Below are 17,038 nucleotides of genomic sequence, written 5' to 3'. Positions count from 1 at the left end.
GGATGTGTATCTCTCATCTCAGAGCTTCAGCGATCCTGAAAGAGACCATGGCAGGCTCTGTGAATGTCTAGCTGCACAAAACTGATGTCTTCAGAGGAAAATAAATAGAGGACACCATGATCCTTGTCAATGCAACATAACCTTCAGCTCATAATGTAATTCAGTCTGGTTAACAGCTCTGCTGTGTCCTTAACATTCTCTGCAGACAAGCAACCCATGCATCCTTTCTTACCTATACTGCTAAGGATGCCACTTGTGTTTAAGTGATCTTTTCTGGAAGAAGTGACAGCAATTGCAATCTTAAAACAGCTTAAATACACCAAACCCTTTCAGAAGACAATACTTTACTACCCACACAGGTACATACAGAAACTGAAACAACAAAAACTATGTTCTGAGACTAAGATCAAGACCTCACTCCTGTGCTTCCAAGATAAAGAAAAAATTGCTCTTCAGTGATGAAGGGAACTGAAATCTAATGTCTGGCTTCAGATCAGAGATGACAGCTCCACAGGAAACCCACTGGGTTGAAGATGACAGCTGGCAAAAGGAAATGTCTTTCCCAACACTTTTTCAGATTCTTTGTTGCTTGGAAAAATGAAAACAAAAAAGAAAAGAAAAAAAAAAGAAGAAGAAAGTGCATCCTGTACTTTTCCCAAACTAAGTCTTTATATGATCTGACACTAGACATACAATTTGTTCCAAGATTGAAGACAGTAAGCTTGGTGCCTCAGTTAGAGGCTGGCAGGATTTAGTAGCCGAGGTATAGTGCCATACAAATGCATCTCTACTGTTTAGAGGGCCCACCTCATTAACATATGACAGTCATCGTTATGCAGCTCACACTAGTAAGGTACACCAGATCTCTGCTGGCTCTGCACTTTGCAAGGTTAGGTGTCTCTGTGCTAACATCTCGCTTAAAAACTCAAGTTTCAAACTTTGATTAAAGCCTTGCTGATTTTGAAATAAATTAACTATATATGTATGCAGTACTGCAGGGAAGCTAGTGAAACGTGTACTGGAAGTACACAGGCAAGCACCTAAACCAGGTCCAGAGAAGACTGTTCTGGTTCAGAGGTATTATTTGGGACTCTCCTTTGCTCAAGTTATTTTAGCCAATTACTTAGCTAGGTGCAGAACAAGCAACTGTGATGCTAATGGGAAAAGGAGTTCTGCTGTGAAATACATGACCCACACACATAGGAAAGACTTCTCCTATCTGTACAGTAAAAATGGAGTTGTCATTTCAAATGAGACGTACAGGAATCTACCAATATGGTATTTTTGTCTTGCACAAACACCAGTGTTGGGTAACTGAGTGGAATTAGCACCGTGCTGGGTAAAATACAGTATACTGCCTGTTATCACATAAACTTCTGGACTCTTTAACACAAAACACTTTAGGCTTTAAGCTAAAGGGGCACAAATCAGTTTTCATTCATATCGTATGGTAAAAGTGGGAACAGTATCAAAGTTTCTACTATCCTTCAAAAAGAGAAAACAAGTCTTTTCAGAAGTACTGAAAAGTGTAGCAACCTTAGTTCAGCAGTTTTATAGAGAATTTTCAGAAAATATAATAGTGGAAAACTACTTCTGCCAAAATATACTGACATGCAAGTCCCTCAGGATGCTATCAAATCATATCACATTACCTTCTGCTTTTGTGTAGATCGAGATGTTTCCATTTACCAAGCCAGCAAACAAATATTGAGACATATATGTTAAACTCATAACAGTTGATTTTTCAGGAGTGAAGAAGTGTTGAAGTCGAATTTTCTTTGAGCCTTGACAACTTTTGTAAATAGAAATGCTTTAAAAAGAAGCAAAAAAAAAAAAATAGACTTGTGAAATTATGTTTTCTTTAGTTCTTATTAGAATATGCACAAATGAGACTTAGAATAAAAAGGCAGGGGGTGGGGATTTTCTCCTTCTATTCATAGGAAGAGGAATATAAAGAGTATCTTGACCCTCCAAAATGTCTATGTAGACAATCCACAATTACTTAACATTGATGTATGGCAACACACTTCATACTGTCTGGAGAAACATGCATTCAACAAAGACACATAACAATTCTGCTCAAAGTCCTTATTATGAGTCTATCAAAAATTATATCGGTTAAAAAAAAATAATGGATTCAGTATTACCTTGAGAACTAGGGAAATGAGAAGAAGGAACTCACTGCCAGAGTTACACTTAAAATTCCCACCGTTCCTACAGATTATTACCATAGGTATGTTAGGAATATTGAATACTTAAATCTGGAATTAATTGCACTTCACAAGCAAAAATAATCAGTACAATTAGATGTTGGAATTTTTGAAACACAGCATTTTCCTCAGAAAATTTTGTTCTGCTTCACATATACCAGGTAAATGTATTTATCTTATACCTTAAAAAAATTGCAGGTAGTTACATACTTACATCCTCACTGGCTATAACAAGATCTGTTTGCTTATTGACCTAAGTTTAAAATCTGTAACTTTGTTCTTCAATATAAATCAAGTGATGACCCAGTAAGGTCATCAATTCAATCAGAGCAAAATAATTCATGTCAATAGTAAACAGTATTATTATTTGCATGACAAATCCTGCATATTGTCACAGGGTAGAAGGTTAATGGGTTCCTCATCAACACTTTGTCATTCTGAAAATTTTCCAATACCTAAAGGTTATGTTGTAACGTTACAAAAGTAATATTTATATTTTTCAGACATGATTTATGATGAATTAATCCTCTTTCATCAAAGATACGCATTATTTTAATTCCGAATACTACATAGTGTATTTTAAAATCATATAGAATGTATTTTTTTCTTGATTTAGGTGGAAAGGATAAGCTGAGATCACTGTAATATCACTTGTACACTTCTTTAAAAAGAAAACATTTTCTTGGAAGTATCTCACATGATTTTGCTATAGAATAGTAAATCTGATTAATAAATCATAGACAGTACACAAAAAATGAGAATCACCTTCCTTCTTCCATGCCAAGGCAAATAGTAGGCACATTAGAAGCTTTTGTGAGAACATTTTCAGAGTCAAGAGCCTTATTTTGGTCTTTCAGTTTCTCCTCCTCTGGTATGTAGACCATGCAGAGAATCCGTGATTCCACATTGAAGCACTCAATAACCTTGGGGCTGGTGCTTTGAAATGAGACTATTGCAATCTGGCCCATCTGATTAGTACAACTACCAATCTGAATCGAAAAAAGGCAAGAAAAAAAAAAAAGACCAAGACTTGATACCTATCTCCAGGAAGATAAGCATTAACAAGAAGGAATGACTGGAATGTTAATTGAAGAGTGTATTGCAAGTTATATGCATGAATATGATTTTTCATGCATTAAGACATAAACAGGATAATAATTCAGCATAGACAGATTTCAAAGCATTATATACACAAAGTTCCCTTGTATAGTCACAGAAACAGGGTTTTTTTGAAAGGAGGAATATTATAACCTATTCTGATGTCTGATTCATATGTATATACATAATGTAATGGAATCACAATAAGAACCTGTGTAATGTATTATTTTAATAACCAGTATTTTAAGTTATATGAGATTTTCTTGAAACAGATAATATATCTGAGGCCTGTCCTTTGCACAGTAACAGATCTGCAGATAAATGCTTTGTCCTAAGAGAAAGAGGGATTATTAATATAATCCCTTTTGTAAACTCACTGATTCAGGATCCTAAACAGCAGATACGGGATCCTAAGGGCAAATGAAGCTGGTGAAAGGTCTGGAGGATGAGTCTTATGAGAAGCAGCTCAGGGAACTGGGGTTGTTTAGTCTGAAAAGATGGAGACTCACAGGGGACCTTATTGCTCTCTACAACTACCTGAAAGGAGGACGTAGGCAGGTGGGGGTAAGCCTCTTCTCTCAAGTAGCAAGTGACAGGACAACAGAAAACAGCCTGAAGTTGCACCAGGGGAGGTTTAGACTGGATATTAGGAAAAATTTCGGCACAGAAAGGGTGGTCAAGCATTGGAACAGGCTTCCCAGGGAGGTTGTGGAATCTCCATCCCTGGAAGTATTCAAAAAACATGTACATGTGGTGCTTCGGGACATGGTTTAGTGGTGGACTTGGCAGTCTTGGGTTAACAGTTGGAGTTTATGATCTTAAAGGTCTTTACCAATTGAAATGATTCTGTAATTCAATAAACTTCTCCCTGACCCAGAACTAAGTATCATCAATATGTCCACAAATCTGTATATTTTAGGGATCTGGGAAGAGTACAAATTAAAAAAATAAAATCTGCCCAAGCAGCAGTTTTTTTATAAAGTAACTCTTTATGTTTATATGAAATGAAAAATCATAGCAAAGAGAAAGAAAGGACATCTTGTGGCAGTAGAAAGATTTTATTGGCATGTATTTGTGACAACCGCTTACGAACAGTGAAGACAAAAAGAAATTATACAGGTCACCTTGCAAAAGTTCACTGACAAAAAACCATTTCTAACTTCTACTTTTAATTCACAAGGGTTTCCTTAAATTTTTAGTATTGTAGTAACACGAAAAGATACTGAAATCATAAGCATTTTTTTTAAAAAAAGTATTGGCTATCTCCCTTTTCTGGAATATCTGCATATTTGCAGTCATAACAATATGCCAGAATAGAGGTTTTTTTCCTATGTACACACTTAAACAGATTATTTATGGCTAAAACATTTTTAAAATTTGAAAACAGACAACAGGAAAGTGTGAGCTCATACGGCTTTTAGCAGCCCTTCTTACAAATTAGCACATAACTTGCTTCTGAATGTGCTCAGCACTTTGGAATTAATTTTGTGCCACATTAACAAATAACCCACACATAAGTGACACCCTACAGAGAACAGCAGGATCACATGGACAAAATTACTAGCTGTCCTTTATAGAAGGCCATCTTAAAACAAAGAAACAAAACAAAAAAAAAAAAGGAAAAAAATTATCAAAATTTATTTCAGATCCATATGTTGCTAAGAGTCACAAAAAACGATGCAGAGAAACAGAAGACAATCCCCTTTTTAGCTTTTAAAGATTACACTTACCCAAAGAAAACCATGTTCCGTGGCACAGGAATCTGACTCCATTTCTCCAGAGAGGTACAGTTCAGGATTATAAGCAGCACATTCAACCTGCAAACAAAGGAGAAGAGAGCTGTTACCACATTAACAAGGTATGCCTGTTTCTGCATAATTTAGTCTGTAATTAACGAAAACATTTAAGGACATCAAAGAATCACAAAAGGCAAGAAGTCAGTTTAGTCTGTCCAGCTTCCCGTGGGCAGGGTCAGCTGCATGTGTGTTGTTCCCAGCGTGTTCCTGATCTACTATTACAGACTTGAAAAGCCAAAACCTACAAATTCTCTAGCTGATCTGTTCAAATGCTTCATGACCTTTATTAAGTTTTTCCAAATACCCAACCTAACATCGTCCTTGCTGTAATCATTAGAGTGTTACTTCTCATTCAGCCACCAAGTACTTCCCTTCTGCAGTGTCCTTTTACATATAAGGCTGATTTATGTCATGACTCTGAGTCTTCTCTTAATTAGGCTAAATTATCATTATAATTTAATTAATTCTATTTTAAAAATTTTAAAATAATTAATTTTCTTATTCTTGTTTTTAAAATTTGTGATTATCACAACTTATCCAACTGGCATCTCTCCAGCAGATATCTAAGGTTCGCATATTTTAGAGTGCACTTTGCTACCCGAACATGTTGTTTATTCTAGCAGAGCTGTTAGTAGCACTACACCATGATTACCTCTTCTGAAATCTGTTTGTACACATCCCATTGATTATTTTGCTCTTTTAACAATATTACATTCTTAGCCTATCCTTAGCTGGCTAGTCTATTAAGAAATACTTTTACAGACCCTCTACTCAGCCACCTCCTCAATCTTGTGATTGTGAAGCTTGTAAACCTCAAGCTTGTGAAGCACTTTATTTCTGCCCAAGCATACCATGTGTCTGTCCTATTGACTGTCGTGCCTTTTTTCTCCCCCTCAAATTATATCTCCTTTACTCATTTTGAATTCTAATGCTATCATCCATAGTAATCCTACTCCCTCCCAACTTCATGTCATCATGTTACTATCAGTAGCTTAATAACAATACTCATGATTTTATCATGCAGGTCATTTAAGAAAATCCTGAAAGATAAATACAGACCTTGAGTCTGGTGTAAGTCCACTCCAACTCTGAATATCATTCAAGCACCAAGGCTCTGAAAACGGGCATTTTTATAAGCAGTCATGGATTTCTATTTTCCCTATTTCCCCTAATATCCATGGCAGTGTTACCTACAGCTTATGTAAACACTTTAAAATATATACGAGCAATTCATAACTTTGTAGAGAATAAAAAGGTTTCTGATGAAGTGTGATACTACATTTTTAGACAAGATTCTCTATAATTCACACTAGTGTTCTCACCTCAGACATCAATGTCATTGTGATTATATTGCAGTACTAGAGATAGTGTGGTTAGTATTAACTTAGACAACTTCACCATAACTTGGCAACATCACCTCCCAACAGTGAATAATTAAAATAAAAAGCAACAAACAAGCAGACATAAGTTAGAGTTCTAAATTCCCAGTTTATTTAATTTTCAAGAGTGCAAAGAATTTCCCAAATCTCCCTGAAGTCAGCAGACTTCACCAAGTGATTAGCAGTAGTAAAAATGATGTCATGTATTCAACCAAAGCAGTCTTCTATAAGGATAAAATATGGAAACTGACAGATGATAAAAAGGAAAAAGAAAAAATAAAAGCTATCCATGTCAGTCTAAGCATGTCTCATTTAGCACATGCTGAAGCTATCTACTCGTAGTGGTGATTTACAGTAGCTGTGACAGCTAAACACATCACTAGCGAACGAAAAGACAGCCTGCATGCTGGGTATTTTTCAGGCTGCTTGTTATACCTCTATGTTACTTCGCATCTTAGTCAAAACCGATGATGTTTTTCCATAGTTAAACCCTGGTAGTTTAGCTCTCAATCTTGACAGAAGCTATTTACCTGGAGCGTAACCTTGCTCTGATGGGAGGAGTTGTTACAGGCTCCCTAACACCACCGAACAGCCTAAGCAGCATGCAGCAAGATAACAAGCAGGATCAGCCAAGCAAAGGGTCTCGTCCCACCACAAGCTGTGGGCTGACACCCAAACTGCAGCTGAGGCTGCAGAAAACCACCAATAATGCTTAGATGGTCTTTTCTAGTAATATCAAGGACTTAGGAGCATCAGGCATGACAGCTGGGCTCACACCCACACTGTTTTTAGGAGCTGCAAAACTGGCAAAGCTGACCCAGAGCTCAGGCAAATACTGCCACGCGCTGTATTCTCCTGAGGTGACCAAGGCAAAGACCATGACCCAGCTGTAGGGGCAACAGACTTTTCTTTCCAAACAAGTGGATCCTGTTGTAACTTGATTACAGGAACTGAGCCTGGACCTTCAAGGCTCCTGGCATGGACCTACAGGACTTACAAATGCATACATAGGCTCTAAGGAAACATAAACATTTTAGGTTTCTGCAAAAAATTAGGTTAATTTGGTTATTTCACTAGTGGTGACTTTAGCAAGTATTCAACACAGGGAAAACTGGCTGTTTAATATGACTACAATTGTATAGCAGACTGGAGACTTTCAGTAGAATTTGGTTGCTGTAAACCACAGCTCTGCCCTGAAAGCCAGTATCAGGAATGGCTTGATTTAATACCACTACACATTTCATATGCAGTTCCAGCTTGCAATTGTTTTCCCCTAACATTCAGGCCTCTATGCTCATACTTGAAGTGAAGTTTACAGCTGAACTTCCCTCCTGTGCAGGCTGTCCTAGCAGTGAGGATCTGCAGACTTACTGCTTTAAGCAGTACCCATGCAATGTTGTTAATTTAACATTGTGATTCTGGCCATACACATCCAATTTTATTTCCATTAGTGTTTTTGCACAAGCATAACTGACTGATGGTCAATAAGAAATCCTGTCGATAGGAAAAAATAATATCCAGCACCCTTCCTTTCCATCTGTTGGTCTGGATATGCTGTACTTATTTTCATCATTAAAGCCAGTGGTCAATATGACTTCAAACTGACACATTACATTAGGAAAAGAACCATTCAAATTATTTCTGTATGATTGTTCAGGACAGAACTACATTTTATATCAGATCTCTTTTTATATCAGATAATGTTTTATATAAATGAATTTTTAAAATTATAACTGTCGCACTCTGTGCAGTAATGAAAATTGGAAATTTGAGGATAATTCTACATAGTTACACCAGTACAGGACAGCTATCGTGGAGATCAGATTCCTGCACTTTGTAAGCTGCAGGTTATACTTTGGAGCCTCAAACAAACACTTGGAGACTTCAAGACCAGTTCAAAATTCCCAGCAGTTTCCAACAAGTGATGAGTTTACATCTGAAAGCAAATGTCATGCTATATAAAAGCAAATACTATGTTCCTTAGTGCCTCAAAAATTGCAGTATTACGCCTTCCTTTGACCCTCTTGGACCTTCCATTGTTACTGGTCTTACACCAAGGTAGTAACTCAAGAGAACTAATAGATGTATTTACACTACGGTATTCTTTAGCAGTTATATCACACAAGAAAAACATTGTAATCCCATATAAAAATTCTGTTCACCTTAAACTCCTGTTGCTTGGCCATCATCACTGGCATGTGTCTAACAAGGAGAGGATGTTTCTCTTTTTTTATTTGATTCCCATCATCTTCCACACAGAACCAACCTAACAAGTTATCCTCCGCTGTAATGAAAAGAACAAACATCCCACAATACTTTCACTGAATAACAACTTACACCTCTCTACAGGAATAGAAATTAATTCTATTAGGATATGAGCAATAGATTACATAGATACTGATAATGTAAAAAAAGAACACCTTACACTAGCAAAATGTTAAGGGTGTTCTTTTAATGATCTTGCCAGTAAGTCATTAAAAGAGGAAAAGCACATCAAACCTCTCCTCAGACTCCAGGAAATCTGTTTTACAAACAGCATTTCTCTGCCTGTGTAAGTGACATCGCTACCAACTACTACTTATCATAAGGATGCTCCTCCCGGAATGATGGAGACATCTATTCTTTCGTCTTTTGTTTTTGTTATTTTGTCTGTCTTCAGTGAGAAACCATAAAAAGCACTGCATTTTGAGGGTGTGCTGGTGAAACTTGCTTTCTAGCAAGTGTATATAGTCAATGTTTCCCAATTTAGGCCTTCAAAATCCCAGGTATCTTTGGAAATCTATACCCCTTTGCAAACTCAGGATATTAATAACATCACAGGACAGCACATTTTTTAGTCCTCCCACTTAGATCAGATTTGTTTGTGATAATCCCCTCAGTGAAGACTACAGACTTATGTTTAAAACAACCAAACACCACCACCCCAAAAACATAATGATTTAGTTTTACGCATTTAACCGTAGAAATATTGCTTTATATTAAAACTACACCCATAAGTTTATTTCAGGCTCAGAAAGCTAAACGAATGAACCGAACAGCTTTACTGGTATTTCCTAGCTAAAATGATTCTGACCTAAAACTGAGAAATTTAAACCTGAAGTTCAAAGTTTAAAAAGTTCATCAGATCTGAAGAGCTAAGTTTATAATTGAATAACTTCCTCGCCTGTCTGTCCTGTAGTGTATCTCATTCTTGTTGATTTAGACATAACAATTAGTAATGATTATCACAGTTTTCATTAAAATACTGTGGAAATTATATTCATTCATAATGAAACCTCCATCCTATCCATAACATCATTACTCTGAAGCAATACACAATCACTGCTATTTACTGTACTGCAATTTTAATATCTGCAAATAGATTTTTCACAAAATAACAATTTTCTGAAATATAGAAATAAATGCATTATACGTTGGAGAGCTATCTTAATGTGATAGGAAATGTAAGTAACTAAAAATTACCAAGGGCCAGTTTAGCCATTTGTAAATTGTTGATCCAAGATTGTTTGATAGCAGGGGTAAATGTATTGAACACAGCCGTAAAGAAAGTGGGCCGTCCAGACCTGCAAGACATAAAAAAAAAAAAAAAAAAAAGTGCCACTCTAAATGCATTGAGTATGACATACAGTCAAGGCTAGAAATGTTGAGCAAGATGAAATTTCATTATTTTCTAATAATTAGACAAAGACACAGCTCCAGTATAAGCATGCAGGTTATGCTATGCTGTACTCCCGTCTTCCTACACTTTACATGAAACGGTATGAGAACATCCTCCTTGGCGAAGGAATGTAACAGTGCCTGTTCCCTGTTAGCTGTCACTGCCACGGTTCCACTCTTGCTTCTTGCATCTGGAACACAGGGTTGAGGAATGGGAGAAAAACTACAACGCTACCCTGGAACATGCAAGTTCCCAACACTGTGGCATGACAACAGAAGTCAGAGGCTAACTGAAGAGGCAGAAGAGAGGAAGAGCTACAGATTCCCAAATCCTCCCTGGTACATCTATGCCTAATACAAAAACCCATTTAGAAAGTTTTGTAATCAAGAATACTACTGACTTGTCCTGTTTTCCTGGGAGTTGCAGCTGAATTCTACAGCGATCTGCCGCTCTGATTTCATCTTCTTTTTTCAAAATCAGTTTTTGTAAACCTGAGGTCCAGTCATGGGCTACAGATTGGTTTAAGTTCTGAAAAATTAAAAAAGCTAAGATTCAATGCCAGTTTACTGGCCTATTTCCAACAGGCTAACTAAGGTGATCTCTATATGTAACAAGTAATTCCTGGCACCTGGGCCTCATTTAGGTTGCATTTTCATCACAGATAATTTAGCCATATTTGTAAACATGTTTCAAAAATATCTCTAAAAAATTTGCTAACATTTTATCTGCTAATTTAATCTCACATTGCTTAGTTTGATGAGATACCAACAACATTCCCAAGTGTTTGTCAGATGAAGAAATTTAAATTTGCATCAGGTGTATGCACAAGCCTTTCATTTTATTTCAATGAGTAGTTACACAGAACCCACAAAATCTGTTTCTAAAGAAAATTTCATTAAAATGTCTAGAAATTATACTGCCAATTTGGTTTTGTTCAAATCTTTGAGCCAAAATGTTTACAGAGCCATTATGAAAGCTGTCTGTGTGGTTGGAATCTGTTTAAGTAGGATGCTGAAACAATAGCCCTCTGCAAGCAGTGTTCAGAGTAGGTAAAAGCACACCTAATAAAGCATCAATAGTAACAAGTATCCATACACAAAAGTACACTGATTTTCCACAGTCAGAATTTTATAAAATTTGGATTCTTTTTCAAAAATAGAGAAGCTGACCTCATTTCCCAACTAAACTGCTCTATCTTATACATCTCTACCTCGAAATACTGACCAAATTTTAAGTATTTAAAGCATACTTGGCTCTGACTGGCAGCACAGGCAAAAAGGTTTTGCATATGTTAATGGCTGAATATCTTTGGGTATCTGTACTATACATATTCCAAATAATGCAGCTGAAATTGACCTTCAAACACTTGTGAAATTTTGTCCAAAAGTAGTTTCCGTAAACTTCTTTCACAGTATGTATTTTCACAAAACTTTATGTTTTATTTAATGCCCTTGACTATGAAGGCAAGATTTCCCAAGAGAAACTCAGCTTTCATATATGTATTCACACACACACATAAAACATTTACAGCCTATGCTGGCAGGTAGGAGTTAAAAATTGTGCCTAAATGTACATAAAGCATATAGAACCAAAGGCAAAAAAGCAATTTTTAAAAGTCTTAAGAGTGCGGAGAACTCATTCTGAAATTCAGTGTTAAAAGTACTATATCTGTCAGCCAGAATATAAGCTAAATAAAAGGAATGTGAACAAAGCCAAAGCAAATTACTTTCAAAATTCCTCTGAAAATCCTTCTATGTTTTTGTAATTTGCACTCAGTTTTATGTACAGTTCCCCCTGAAAGCCAGGATTATGAGCTTGGATGGGCATCAAGAGCTTCCTGCAAACAACCATCCTCCTATTGCCTTGCCTAACTGCAAGAATCTGATTTCTTAAGATCAAAATGTAATTTTTTTTCCCCAATAACTACTGAGCAAATGTGGACACTTGTAGTATCCACCTATGCTTAAAAACAAGATTAGAAATATAGCTGTAATCTACTTATAATGCTAAACAGTTAACAGTAAATTAGTTAGCAGAGGTAAAAATTACTACAGTCTTTACAGAAAGAGCTGAAGAATGTCTTGCACAGATCCTAGGGAGAGACAATTACGTTACTTTACAGCAGGAACATATCTGAAAAATAAATCCAGCTTTGTTTATTACCTGATAGTTTCCTTTAAGGCTGCCTATTAATTGACTAATTTGACCAACTACATTCAAGTCATGTAAAAGGTTCTGCAGATCATGGTACAGTTGCCCTGGTCCCATATAGAGCTTATCTAAAATGAATAAAAACATAAGGTTATATATAATAAAAAGACATCATTCTCAGTTGAAGGAGAACAGCATGACAAAGATAACCTTAACACATATCGCTATTTCTTAACACTATGAAAATGAAGCTTATTAAAACTGGTGACTCTCTCTCTAGATTGTAAAAACAACTAATGCACCAATGTGCAGCTAAGGTCTTCATTACTTTTGAAAGTCAGAGTGGTTTGTTTACACATATCAATATTTCAGCTTGCTGCTCCAGGTGCTTTTAATGTCCCTCCAGACAGGTAACAGTGAAATGCATACCAGAAAACTACAGGTAGTAGTATATTATCATGTATTAGCTTTGCATGTACGGGCGTTACCAGAGGCATTTCCTCTTAGCTCACCTTATCACTGCCATTTATAGTTACAGTTAAGATTCGACTTTGTTCATCTACTATGATGAAGAGCATTAGGTGTACTTTCAACAAGCAAGCACTAGAACTGTGACAAATATCAAAGCTTCACTGGCCCCAAAAGTCTCTCGCTGACTTGGAAGTTTTGTTTAGCACAAAGCAGCAGACTTGCTGTTAGTTTGAAAACCCTTCCTGAAGGTTGCTTTTGGTCATATGACAAAGCCAAAAAACGTATTTGTAGCCTTCACTATGGTGGTTTAAAACTCAAAATTAATTTAATTGATCGCAAGTTGGTTCTGGATCGTATATTCACATCCTTACTCTAATACGAGCCTGCAATTTCACTGAACCACTTGACATTTTATTGCAATCATGGTTAAGTGAAAAAAGAATCCGCACTTATATCAGCAACAAATCTTAACATCAGCAGAAGTATTTGCCCTAGCCATAAATAAGTACATATGTTTATAAGATAACACTAACTCAGAAAAGGATTAGTAGGATAAGCTGTCTATTTAAATGCACAAAGCTCGCAGAACCCTACTAATACACTCTCACTCCCAGACATGATGTTAGGAGCGGGACGGCTATGTAATTCTTGAGGAAACAACACCCCCACTTTCCCCTAAAAATACCCCACCCTGACACGAAGTCAGCATGTTTCCCTTTAGCTGAATGACAGGAACTGGGCTGGATTATCTTTGCAGGAAATCCCTGCAGTTTATTTAGCTCACACAGTGTAGAATCCAAACTACAGATCCTTCATGCCTTACCCCAACCCTGGAAGCTAGTTTGCAGGCAGAAAACTTCCCTGAAGCAGAAGGATTTCACCCCTGTGTTGGCAAGAGCACGATCTAAAGATAATGCCAGCTACCCGCTGTGCAGACAGATCAGGACCAGGGACACAAGCCGTGCCACATGGTCTGGCTGCCAGGGCACGTTGGTGCTGGACGCAGCTGCCAGCTAAGACACCGCAAGCACCTCTATTCCCTGAGTCTGCTACAGGGACCGGCGTATAAACCAAAATGCAACAAACCAAACACAAAGCTATCAAAATAGCATAAGGCAGAATATACATGAAAAATAAACATGCACAAGACAATTCTTGAAGCATTAATATATTCTCAGTTGTGTATTTAACTGTATTTTCTAAAGATATTTTCCTGGTTGGATGCATCATACAGATCAAAGCCATCACTGGATGATAGTTTTTTTTAACGCAATTCACTATGTTAAGCTAGAGGTCTGCCTTAAACCTTGAAAAGTATACAAATTAAAGGCTCAAGGAATATGTTAAGGGTTACTTTATATCTGAATACTCCACTTCACTGCACGAAGATGCAACACATACCTGAGATATTACACATTCCCATGGAATTTCAAATTATTCTCTTGCCTTTAAATCCTCTGGTAAATTGAATCAATGAAAAGATCTCTGTGTATTGCCCTCGAGCACTAAACAAGGGAATGACTGCACTTACTACTATTTACCCAGCCAAATAATAGATGCAACTTTCATCCACCCTTCTTTGCCCATTCTGAATGTTAATTAAAAGAATACTCTAGCCTTTCTTACCCTTGAAAACAAATCAGTCCAGAAGAAAAACTCATTACATTTATTGTACACAATGAAAAGAAATTACTCCAAAGTAGACCTAAGAGGAAGAATTCTGAGATTATGGTCAGTAGACTATGTCTGCAGATCTGTTTAAAAAATGAAATAATTTTCTGGAAATGCAGACTACATACTTTCACTAAGCTGCTTTTTCACTTTCTTCAAACCAAATAAATGAATTCATAGTCTATTCATTTACCTATCTGTTATAATCTCCACTACTAAACAAACCAAACTGGTGCACTCAAAACCACATTACAAATATTTCTGAAATTTATCTTTGTGGATTTGAACCAAGAGAAAATTTACAACTACCAGGCTGTGAAAAGCTGAAAGGTTGTCAGGATTCCCTTGTATACAATTGGTATTTTCATTCAAGTGAATTACATTATTTTAAAGTTTTAAAAACCAAGATCACTCTTGGCACCTTCGTAAAGACAGAGTTACCCCAATATTTCAATTATATTACTGAAAGCAGGCTGGAGAATGGACACTAACCTGCAGCATATAACAGCCAGCGTTCAGGCAGCTCTTAGATGCTGCAAGACTTTATGCCAATTTTCAACTGAAGCCATAAAGAAAGCTTTAATTACTTAGACAGACTTGCCCTGTGCAATATATACATCCACTGTGCCTGAAAAGAGCTGTCCTCTACAATCTCCTTCCTGAAGCTTAAAATGCTCTTACAAATATCCTTGTTCCAGCCTTAAGAATAAGGCATAGATCTTGAATTTCATTCAGTAATTGTCACCTGAGTCTATTTTGTCTGCACCATGCATATTTTATAAGCTTTTAATAAGTCAAGATAAAAAGGATGCAATAAGTGTGTCAAATCAAATAAACTAACCTTGCATCTGAAATTCTGTCACACAGAAAAAAACAGATGGAATTAATTTGAGGCTCATTCATTGAAGACCACATTCTCAGCACAGGATAGGAAGTCAAAAAGCAAATCAACAACTAATTTAAGAGAGCTTGCTTCTATCCTCTGATGTTCAAGAAAAGACAAATGGCTAAATTAAGAAGATATCTGAATAGTCAATCAATGACTAGATCAACAGCCACACCTAATATCATTCCTTTGTGGAGGACCTTAGTGGGCACAGGCTAGAACACCAAAAAATAATAGATCAGCAATGATGGACTCATCAGAAGAGAGTTCTTTGAGAACTGACCACAAGTTACAGCAACTTCCTCTCTGAAGTAGGTCCTGTAAGGGTTACCTAAATGTCTTTTCAAATAGGATTAGCTTCTTGGTAGTTAACAAAATGCTGACTGCTAGGTGATCTGGTTAAGAATTGTCTGACAAGGGTTTTTCCTGGGTGAAGGAGGTCAGGGGGCACTCTAATCTGTTCATCAGCCAAAGACTGGCTGCTTCAGCCCACACATGTTACCTGACCATTGGACTACTGGCTATTTTGGGGTGGGTGTTCACTTTCTTTTTTCCACAGAGAGCACTGAAAAACTCTTGGCTTCACTCCAAAGCAGATACGTGGTTGGTTTCTTTTTGTACTTTGAAATGTTTCACAAACGATAAAGTCATTTCCTTCCCATTTCTAAGCCAGACTTGCTAATTATCAAGCTCCAAAACAACTTATTTTTCCAACGTGAAAAAAAACCCTTCCTGAGTTTAGAGAAGATTCTATCCAGCTCTACACATTCTACATGTTACAGAAGGATGGTGTGCCTGGGCAGGAGAGAAGGCAGTGTGCTGTAACTGACAACCACATACATAGCTTCAGAGGCAATGCTTTTTGCATTCCACCTACAGATCAAGGGTGAAATCTTGGCCGCATCTAAGTTAGCAGGAATTTTTTTTCATCAATTCCTTTGTTGCTAAGATTTTACCAGAGGAATTTGTGCCTCCCTGCAACAGGAAAGTTTACTGCCAACGACCAGTAATTCATGCAGAACACCCAACTCATTCCTCAGCATTGTTATGAGATATATTCAAGGTTAAAAAAGAAAACAAAACTGCCATTTGCTTTAGAGGGAGGAAGGAGGGTAAAACTTAAATTGATTTTTGTTGCTAAGTAAAATTAGGATGGGAAGATTCTGCTTTTTATAACAACTGCTCTTTAGTCAAGATATATTTAAGTATAACACTAATAACACTTAATTTACCTGCTTATTTCCCTCCCAGTGTCACTCTCAGCACTACACCTTTAAATTCACCAGTTTTGCCTGGTTTGAAATAATTCTTATAATTGAAACAGAAGCAATTGTAGCCCATTTACATCCACACACTTTCAAAGCCTGCAGGAAACTCCCTGGGTGTGGTTAAAGTTTAACTTGGCTAGGGCAAAATTATGCTTTGGAAGGTTGTGCATAAATACACACACGCAGGAGAGTGTCTGTGTGCTAGTGCTTAGGTGTGGGCAGAGGGGAAGAATTCCCACCTCTGGCAGTGGGCTGATTTGCAAGGGAGCACAGCCAGCAGCTGCAGCTCTTCCCCTGCACAGACAGCACAGCAGCAGCTGCTTTACTGGGCGCTGGTAGAGCAGCTGCTCCCTTGGAAATTTTGTCTATCCAGTTCCTCTAAATTTTCAATTTGCATGGGCATCACAAGCATATTGGATATTGTACTCCTGAACTGATCACACCCTATTC

At 37.1% G+C, this 17,038-nt stretch overlaps 1 protein-coding gene across 4 annotated transcripts in view; it reads right to left on the bottom strand.

Annotated features, from left to right (window-relative positions):
• The window catches only part of ARHGEF10 (Rho guanine nucleotide exchange factor 10), a 117,087-nt gene that overhangs the window by 30,476 nt on the left and 69,573 nt on the right, over positions 1 to 17,038 (bottom strand). For all 4 annotated transcript variants that reach the window (XM_055810700.1, XM_055810703.1, XM_055810702.1 and 1 more), the window contains 7 exons: positions 12,305 to 12,420; positions 10,542 to 10,669; positions 9,946 to 10,046; positions 8,646 to 8,767; positions 5,039 to 5,125; positions 2,976 to 3,199; positions 1,653 to 1,810 (listed from right to left, as the gene is read on the bottom strand). In XM_055810700.1, the coding sequence (XP_055666675.1) occupies positions 1,653 to 1,810; positions 2,976 to 3,199; positions 5,039 to 5,125; positions 8,646 to 8,767; positions 9,946 to 10,046; positions 10,542 to 10,669; positions 12,305 to 12,420 (936 nt within the window). The remainder of the gene's footprint in view (positions 1 to 1,652; positions 1,811 to 2,975; positions 3,200 to 5,038; positions 5,126 to 8,645; positions 8,768 to 9,945; positions 10,047 to 10,541; positions 10,670 to 12,304; positions 12,421 to 17,038) is intronic.

Source organism: Falco peregrinus, chromosome 7 (assembly GCF_023634155.1).
Source record: "Falco peregrinus isolate bFalPer1 chromosome 7, bFalPer1.pri, whole genome shotgun sequence".
NCBI classification, from domain to species: Eukaryota; Metazoa; Chordata; class Aves; order Falconiformes; family Falconidae; genus Falco; species Falco peregrinus.
The sequence above is the reverse complement of the archived record's forward strand: the minus strand, read 5'-3'. Positions and strand labels throughout refer to the sequence as shown.